Here is a 9844-nt window from a genome sequence, read left to right on the forward strand (position 1 = left end):
ATCATTGCATTACTGTAAGTACTTATTAAGGTTTAAAACAGAGCCAGAGAGCATAGAGTGGTTTGAAGTTGTCACCTCAAAATACATTTTCTGTTTCTTGATAGCTGTATAAGTGGTTGGTGTTTTACAGGGAATTTTTGTTATTATTTTTTTTTCATTTGGCAACACTGGTTCAGATTTTCTCTGATTTCTGAAAAACAAAAACAAAACAAAACTGTTGAAACTGTCAGAGCCACCCAACTGATAAGAAATAAAGATGATAAAAGGGCTGAAGACTGATAAACTCCCTAACTAGTACTGTCTGAACTGTTAACCCCTGCACACTCAGCTACAGACACTGTTTGCATATCAACAAGTAGACGTAATAATAGTGTTGCTGATGGATAAGCCATGTCCTGAGGATCTGGATGTGATGTTATCATTGCATTACTGTAAGTACTTATTAAGGTTTAAAACAGAGTCAGAGAGCATAGAGTGGTTTGAAGTTGTCACCTCAAAATACATTTTCTGTTTCTTGATAGCTGTATAAGTGGTTGGTGTTTGTCTTGGTGTTCAGAGGAAACACCAGGAAAATCCACCGTAATAATAATACTTCTACTCCATCAACACTTTTAATACTCGCTGCTTATAATCGCAGCCACAGGGACTAGCATAGTGGAAGATCTTTCTCAGTACCTAGGTTTGATATAATTGCTAAGGTATTTAGCTACCTAAGTATCAAAGCTACCTCATAGATACAGTACTTTTTTTTACAAAAACAAACAATCAACTCACCTATTGGAGTTCTGGAGATGTTTGAATAATCCACAGTGAATGAATTCACTCTCATTTGGTATTGATCATATTGGACTTTTGAGAGACTCTTCATCCATTCCATCATTTCCATCTCAGAAGATTATTTAGACACTGTTCTAGGTTGACTGTTCACTGTTCAGATACAACAACCGATATCAAAATACGAAGATCCTCTGATTTTTGCTTTCAGTTCAGATTGGTAAAATTTCAGTCTCCTGCAGAGACCTCTTTTGTCTTGGACTCTTGGATTGGCATTGTATAATTGTTTATTTAAATCTATCTTTACATTTGTAATATTTTCATCATTAGGTACCTACCTACTATGAGTTGGATGTGTGAGTGTGTTCTATTTTATTTTATTTTTTTCTTCTCTAAGGTTAGGTTGAGTATTGAACTATTAGGTAGATGTTTAATATTATTAAAAACTAAAATACAGACCTTTGTTTCTCTTTCAGATGATATTTTCCAAGCTATAGAAGAAGAAAATATTGCCTCATGTAAATCCCTCATTAAATCACTCCCTGACATCAATGGTTTACATCCAGATCTTCACATCGGGGTTATTCATGCTTCATCCACCATTCCATGTACAAAGTTTGCTCGGGATTTGTTTCGAACTCTGGTCAAGTGGAACGTAGATGTGAATGCATTGACTGGCGAAGGATACTCTCCTTTGGACATAGCCGTTTCAAATGACCGACTTGAGACAACCAAGTTTCTTTTGAAACATGGGGCTCAGCCTAGTGACAGGTAATCTAGTGTTGTATTTTAAGAGTTACTTGAGTAATGGCTCAGTGATATTCAATGAAATATTCACAAATGAGCTTCCTCTTAAGTAGTTCTTGATTTTTTTTTTTAATAATTTTAGTTGTGGATTACACAATGTTACTTTGTTGAAAATCACTCAATCCCATTCCATGATTTAGCCCTATCTTGCTTTACATTTACATCATTCTGTTTGTATTTTCAGAACTCTTGAGCTGGCTCAAGAATTCAATAATGCTTCCTGTGAGAAGTTGATCCAGAAGTCTCTAGCCTCCGTATCAGCAGGATATTACATAGAGGTATGTACATGCCTAGGTACAATAATTATTCTGAATGAAGGAAAAGAAGGAGAGGTAGATGAAAGGAGAGAGATTGAGCAGTGAGAGAGAGAGGCAGAGAGTAGAGAGAGAAAGAGAGAGAGAGGAAGGTTAATGTTGAAATTAGTGGATGTGACAAAGCTCGTACCAAAGGCAGGATATGACACAGATGTTCTTGTGAAAGAACTGAAGAAGCTGGGCCTGAACCCAGGACCTATTACCAAGACAACCAAACCAGTATATCTTAGATACAAAGACCGACATATGCTGAAGGGAGGTAAGTAGAATCTATTTTCTTATTTGTATGAATCGGTAAATAGTCTGATGAAAGCCATACAAGAATTTTAGCTCTCAAGGGAAAAGGGAACCCTACAAAAATTTACATACATGTCTACAAGAATATTAGGTACCTACCTAGATTTAGAATAGAATAGAATATACATTGTTTATCCTGCTGGGATCGGACTGAAAAGTCCCTTTGCCCCCGCAGTCTAACCAAGGTCTTATATGTATATTTTGACATATTATGTGGAGTAGGGCTCTGAATATCTGCATAACTCTACATATTATTAATTATTACACATGCCTACTTATAATTATTATAATATCTACATGCTCTGAGATTCATGTACCTACATATTTACCAATGTATGTTATATGTGTACTTAGTGCACAATTTTTCAGCAATGTGGAAAAATTTAAGTCGAGGTTTATCACCACGGATTAAGGTTAATCCTAGATTAACCCGGGTATCAAGTATAACAAATACAACTTAATCTGGCAGGATAATCCCAAGATTCCATCTAACAAAATCACAAGTACAACATTAGATTAACAAGATTTTTTTTTTTTTTTTTATGGAACTTAGCTACCCACCGACTAAGCTGGCCTACTCCCTGTTTAATGTCCCCCAGCCAGGTGCCTATATGATACCATCATAATAAAATTATTCAAGTGAAAGGTGGTCTCTAGGAGGAATTGCCTTGGTTGGGATTCGAACGCGTGCCTTCCCATTGAAAGATAAACTGTCCAAACCACGTGTAATGTTGCTGAGTTCATCTTTCGTATTTCCAAAGCCAGGCATATGACGAAGTTTTCCGAAGTACCAAACCACATAAATACATGATGACAATGTGCCAAAAAAAGGAGACCAAAAGAGACGTGAATTTATTTGAATTTCACCTTCAGATTGATTTTACACCTTGGTATTTCAGCACTAATTCTACAAAAGTTTTTTCATCACCCCGTATTCCTGTAATACACATCAACTATCTATTAATCCCTGTCCTAATCTGTAATCACTGAAGCTCAGATTTCTTTTCAAAAAAGGAACAGAAGTGAAGCAGAGATGGTAAACTCATTTCAAGTCCCCAATGATCTGCACAAATAATAGGAAAAGATGAGCAGCATCTCTTTCGAACTTGGAACAAAGTTAATAGTTTGCTCCCTAAATATCCGACTGACTTCTTAAGGTTACACCTACTGATAGAGTAATTGGGAATAAGACTTAGGAGGGGGAAGGAGGATAGGAAAAGATGAGCAGCATCTCTTTCGAACTTTGAACAAAGTTAATAATGGTTTGCTCCCTAAATATCCGACTGACTTCTTAAGGTTACACCTACTGATAGAGTAATTGGGAATAAGACTTAGGAGGGGGAAGGAGGAGGGAGAGAAAGGAAAGAGGGAGGGAGAAAGATAGAGAGCGATAGAGGGAGAAAGAAAGAGGGAGAGATAGAGAGAAAGTCCGCATTTGGAATTAAAGGAAGGAAGAGAGAGAGAGAGAGAGAAAGGGAAAGGAGAGAGATCGAGAGGGAGAGTTTAGCTCAAAATCATAATAGGAGATGTTGCTGTGAATTCTCCTTCTTCTATTGAGTTTATTGTTTGGTTCACTCAATTTACTTGCTTCTGTGCTACTTGATCAGTCCAATGATTGTATTATTTTATCGTTGACTGCCAAAGTGGACCTAATAGCCGGGTATTTTGGCTTACTACATACATATTTACTCTTCTTTTACTTAATGGACGACTTGGTAACTTTGTGAAGGTCCATTCTGACCCTACTAATTCACGTACAGAATACAGATAGGTACCAACCACTTGTGGATTTAGAAGCTTTTATAAATTTTGTTTAAATAATGTTTGTTTCTATTGTTTTCATCTCAAGCTCGAGGGAGGTTTGTTAATGGGATGTAGAAACGGTGCATAGGTGTAGCGTGTAGCTAGAATATGTTTCGTTACTTTTAGAGGGCCCACGGGTGAAAAGATACCTTTTTGCAGCTCTTGGAACGGATCAGCAGCGAAAGTTTGACTGAGGTTAAGATTTAATAAGAATAAGAATTAACTTCAGGGGTGTTTAATATTTAAAATTAAATTAATTTTTTATTTGGGGTAGAGGGGGAAAAAGAGAGAAAGGGAGAAAAAGAATATTTAGGTGGGAGTGTGGGAGGGTAAGCTTAAGAATTTCTTCCGCTTATAGGGAGGAACTAATATGTGGAAGGTTCGGTGATTGAATCCCGCGGTGAGATTGATATCTGAGAGAGGAGCAATCAGTAAAGATTATTGACGGACTGCCCAAAGTTTTGTTGCCAAAACGACACAGCATACTTCTCAGACTACATTGTTACACTTTAAAATGAGGTAGAAATGATTGGTACCTATAGGAAGAGGAAACAGGTAGACATGTTGGAAAAACATTTTATTACTAAATTATCATTATTGGTATTTTAAAAAAATAATGGGTAATGTTTCTCACTTATTTACATAAATAATCATTCCAACAATGTACAATAATAGGTACTAAAAGCAGTTGAAACAATAATTTTATCTCCCATAAAATTTTAGACATACTGGGGAGAAATGCTGAATATAGGGAGGGATTTTGTAATGATGGGACCACAATATGAGGGTGGGAATTGGGAGGGAGGGAACGGATAATAGTCTCATCAGGAGAGGGGGAGATGAGTCATTATTGAACAGATTAATGGCCCTAAATCCCCCTCTCAATTCAAAATTGCCGAAAATGGAAGTAATAATGCTAAAACCTGAATGAGTCTAATGACAATTGACAAACCTCTTCTTTTACTTCCCTTCGTTCTCTTACTCCTCTTCCTTCAAGATAAGCTAAAAAGGCTAGGTCTAATGGAAAAGGTCGATTGAAGAAAAGCCCAAGTCAATGTTTGGTGAAATTTAAGCTGTAAGTACTTGTACATTTCACTGGAAATCTGGTATCGAGCTCTACTCAAAATGATGACGGTTAATTATAAATTTATACCATTTACTAGACCCTATAAGTAAGTCCTTCAGAATTTAGATTGCAGTTTTAAATGTTTAGTCACTTTCAGCTCAAGAAGACCCCAAGTTCATTTTACACTCCTGATAGATAGAAAAATTGGGCTTGGGATTTTCTGGAATCGACCCTTCAAATGTGTCGAGTTTAGAAAACTGGACTCAAAATCACAAATCCAGTTTTATCAAACTTCAAAGGGAAAGGAAGACGAGTTTATTGAAAAATGGAACTTTCGGAGAATGAGAATTTTTGTAAGGGGGGAAAAAGATGATTGGGAGAAGACAGCCATTGAGGGAATTTAATAAAGAAGTAAAAGAACTGAGAAGGCGAAAGAGAAAGCGAAAGGAGAAAAGGTGAAGAAGGAAAGAGAAAAAGGAGTAATTTTTAATTTCGAGAATCCACAGTAACATAATAGCTACATACTTTTTAAAAGATATATTTTATCTAGGGAGAGGTAAAAAAGGGAGGGAGGGAGGTAAAAAATGAAGATTTCTTTCAAAATTACGTGAATAAGTACAAAACTCAAGATTGGGGAGGTAGGAGCCTTAGGGGGAGGGGTGGCCATTAGATAGTGGAGAGGAGTCCTTCTCCTCCCTTTCCTGCTTTTGCTCATCATCCTCCTCCTTTTCTTCTTCCTCCTCCTCCTCATCCATTCTCATTCAACGAGCAAACTTTTACCTTCACAAAATTTAATTTGAAACTTTGTACTCCCGATTTTTCCCCCTCCTTTTCCTCTTCTTCCCCCTTCCTTCCTTCTTTTTAAGGAGAACAAAAATCGAAAAAAATTAAAACAAAGAGAAAAGATTTTGAAAATAAACAGAAAGAATAAAGACAAATAGGATTGGTAAAAACTCTCTTTCTCCTTCTACCTTCTTTTGAATGTCCTATTCAAGAAAGGAAGAGAGAGAGAGAGAGGACAAAAAGAAAAGTTATTAAAAAATATTTTGGGAGTAATTTAGAGGAGTTCATTGTAGAACATAGAATTCAATTTCATTATGGGAATAAGAAATTGTAGACTAGAACTGAGATTTATGAATTTTATAAAATCTAAAGACACACAGATTTATTTACACCATAAAATGTTAAATTCAAAACAGGTAGGACAGTACTGATGGCATGTAAAGAAATGTGCTGATTCCATATGAAATATTGACAGATATTTCCTAGGCCAGACAATATTTATTTCATGTTTTATTCATCAGGCAAAAAGCACCACGTTTGCCTGAATGATGGGACCACAATATGAGGGTGGGAATTGGGAGGGAGGGAACGGATAATAGTCTCATCAGGAGAGGGGGAGATGAGTCATTATTGAACAGATTAATGGCCCTAAATCCCCCTCTCAATTCAAAATTGCCGAAAATGGAAGTAATAATGCTAAAACCTGAATGAGTCTAATGACAATTGACAAACCTCTTCTTTTACTTCCCTTCGTTCTCTCACTCCTCTTCCTTCAAGATAAGCTAAAAAGGCTAGGTCTAATGGAAAAGGTCGATTCAAGAAAAGCCCAAGTCAATGTTTGGCGAAATTTAAGCTGTAAGTACCTGTACATTTCACTGGAAATCTGGCATTGAGCTCTACTCAAAATGATGACAGTTTTATAAATTTATACCATTTACTAGACCCTATAACCTATAAGTAAGTCCTTCAGAATTTAGATTGCAGTTTTAAATGTTTAGTCACTTTCAGCTCAAGAAGACCCCAAGTTCATTTTACTCTCCTGATAGATAGAAAAATTGGACTTGGGATTTTCTGGAATCGACCCTTCAAATGTGTCGAGTTTAGAAAACTGGACTCAAAATCACAAATCCAGTTTTATCAAACTTCAAAGTGAAAGGAAGACGAGTTTATTGGAAAATGGAACTTTCGGAGAATGAGAATTTTTGTAAGGGGGGAAAAAAGATGATTGGGAGAAGACAGCCATTGAGGGAGTTTAATAAAGAAGTAAAAGAACTGAGAAGGCGAAAGAGAAAGCGAAAGGAGAAAAGGTGAAGAAGGAAAGAGAAAAAGGAGTAATTTTCACTAATGAGGAGGTAAAGAAAGAGGGGCAAAAGAGAAAGCCAAAGTTAGAAAAAAAGAAAATTTTCGAAAACGTTTGAGGGATTTCAATTAAATTACCTTTCTTTTTGATATTTTTCGACTGATTCTTTTCTTTCTGAGAGACAAATTATCTAATTCTTGGAATTTTTCATCGTACAAATAGCAAAATTTCACTCACTCAGAGGCCCTTCTTTCAGATAACCAATTAGAATACATAAGCGTATACCATGACAGTCAATGTTGTCGCGCTATTACGCCCAAAGAGGAAAAAATTCCAAAAATATCCATATATCCAAAGAGGAAAATTTGGAAAAAGAAAATACGGCTTTACTTACGTCATATATTTTGATACCTAAAAGGAGATATTAGGTGGTACAGGTACACCTGACATGTATAACTATCTACTCGTACTTGTAATATATTTTTCGAAATGGAATTTTAAAATGTAGGTAACTTTTTTAATTAAACAGACTTGCTATACGTATAATACAAATGTACAGGTAATAATAATACCTACGCTGAATGTATAGGTAGGTACTATAGAAAGAGATGGAGAAAGAGAGAGAGAGAGAGCGAGCTTTTCAAATTGAATGAAAGGTATTAGAGGAAGAATTTCATGTGTCTAAAAACTCCGTGTAGGTATTTATCTCATTTCAGTTAAATCCATATCAAAGGCGGATTTAGATTTGTTTAATATTTACGTGCAGCGGTATCTTAATTTCAATATAAATGAAACACATAACATAGGTACCTACATAACATTTTTCCTCCATACCAAGAGAAGAAAAAGAGAAGGAGAGAGGGAAGGATAGAGAGAGAGATAAAAAATGCATTATAATATATCCTTTAGGTATAACTTGCCTATAAGTTAGGCCAGACTTCGAATTTTGCTTTTGCTCACTTCTCCTCTCTCTCTCTTTCTCTATCTCTTTCTTTCTATATTTCTTACTCCCTCTCCTCTGTTTCTCTCCCCTTCTTCTCATCTTTTCCCACATTCTCTCTTTTTTCTCTGTCTCTGCCTCTTTCTTTCCCCCTCCCTTTATTTTTTCCTTCTTTCTGCACGTCATCTTTTCTGACTATTTCTCTCTCTCTCTCTCTCTCTCTCTCTATCTCTATCTATCTCTCTATCTCTTTCTTTCTCTGTCCCTTTCTTTCCCCCTCCCTTTCTTTTGAACTTTCTCCTTTCTGACTGTTTCTCTCTCTCTTTCTCTCTCTCTGTCTGTCTCTCTCTCTATTCGTTCACCCTTTTCCATACCTAATATATTTTAACCTAAGGAAGCTTCCAAGTTTGAGGGTCAACGTTTAATCGTTCAAAATTTCATTTGGAAACTTTTGGTTTCTGAGTTGAAAATTAATTTCGAAAATTAAATTGAGGTTTGCGATATTAAACCGCAAGGTTCAAGACCTCAGGGGTTTAATTTACATAGCTATCTGGTCAGGTCCCCATTTGGCTGATTGGAAAATCTAGCATGAAACATAATTATTATAGTTTAAAGATGATTTAATTTTAGTCAAAAGGCAAAAGCTTTGTAAGTAGCTGAAAAATATTCAAAAGAGATTCGAAATTCGACACATTGAAACTTAGAGAATCAGGGAGAGAGAGGCATAGATAAAGTAAGGAAGGGTCGAGAGGAATAAAGTATCAGCTATCTGGTCAGGTCCCCATTTGGCTGATTGGAAAATCTAGCATGAAACATAATAATAATTATAGTTTAAAGCTTTAAAGATGATTTAATTTTAGTCAAAAGGCAAAAGCTTTGTAAGTAGCTGAAAAATATTCAAGAGATTCGAAATTCGACACATTGAAACTTAGAGAATCAGGGAGAGAGAGGCATAGATAAAGTAAGGAAGGGTCGAGAGGAATAAAGAGATAAAACTAAAAAGGATAAAGGTGAGAGAATTGATACAATAATACCTGCCTATGTTTTGTTTTCAACGATTTTAACTTTCCATTCACACCCACAGGTAGGTATAATCTCACCCCCCTTCCCACTCTTTCTCTCTTTTCATTCCCTCTCTCTCCTTCTCCCTAAGAATTCAATTTTCCTTCCTCTAACTTCCCTTTCTCTACTTTTCACACCATGTTCTATCTCTCTTCCCTTACCCCTATCTTTTTCTCCTTCCTATTTTTAACTCCTTCTTCTTTCCCCCCTCCAAATCTCATCTTCTCCCTACCACCCCCTTCTCCCCCTCTCCCATCCAAAGTTTCATCCTGTCCAGAAAGTTGGACATTTCAAGTCTAAAAGAAAAGTTGTACGCTGATGAAAGTTTTGATGGATAAGTTGTGAGAATGATGTGTTATTATTATTGTGAAAGCGTGTGAAAGAGAACCGAAGAGAAGGGGAGAGAGAGAGATAGAGGAGAAAAAGAAGAATAAAGCGAGATAGTCCAAGAGAGAGGAAGGAAGGGTAAAAATTAAATGGACAGAGAAGGAGAAGAAAGAGAGATTGGAGAGAGAGGTATATTCAGAGAATAGAAGGAGATAAATAGGAAAGAGAGAAAGATAGGTGGTACAGGTACACCTGACATGTATAACTATCTACTCGTACCTGTAATATATTTTTCGAAATGGAATTTTAAAACGTAGGTAACTTTTTTAATTAAACAGACTTGCTATACGTATAATACAAATGTACAGGTA

At 36.1% G+C, this 9844-nt stretch overlaps 1 protein-coding gene across 1 annotated transcript; it reads left to right on the forward strand.

Annotated features, from left to right (window-relative positions):
* Positions 1-231: 231 nt before the first annotated feature.
* On the forward strand, positions 232-3232 carry LOC103506126. Its single transcript, XM_026821256.1, has 5 exons — positions 232-431; positions 1251-1545; positions 1766-1841; positions 2031-2154; positions 3207-3232. Exons 1-5 carry the CDS (start codon positions 380-382, stop codon positions 3230-3232), a joined length of 573 nt encoding a protein of 190 aa, XP_026677057.1. The 5' UTR covers positions 232-379.
* Positions 3233-9844: the final 6612 nt, after the last annotated feature.

The sequence above is a fragment of the Diaphorina citri genome, unplaced genomic scaffold, assembly GCF_000475195.1.
Source record: "Diaphorina citri unplaced genomic scaffold, Diaci psyllid genome assembly version 1.1 scaffold216, whole genome shotgun sequence".
In the NCBI taxonomy this organism is placed as follows: domain Eukaryota; kingdom Metazoa; phylum Arthropoda; class Insecta; order Hemiptera; family Psyllidae; genus Diaphorina; species Diaphorina citri.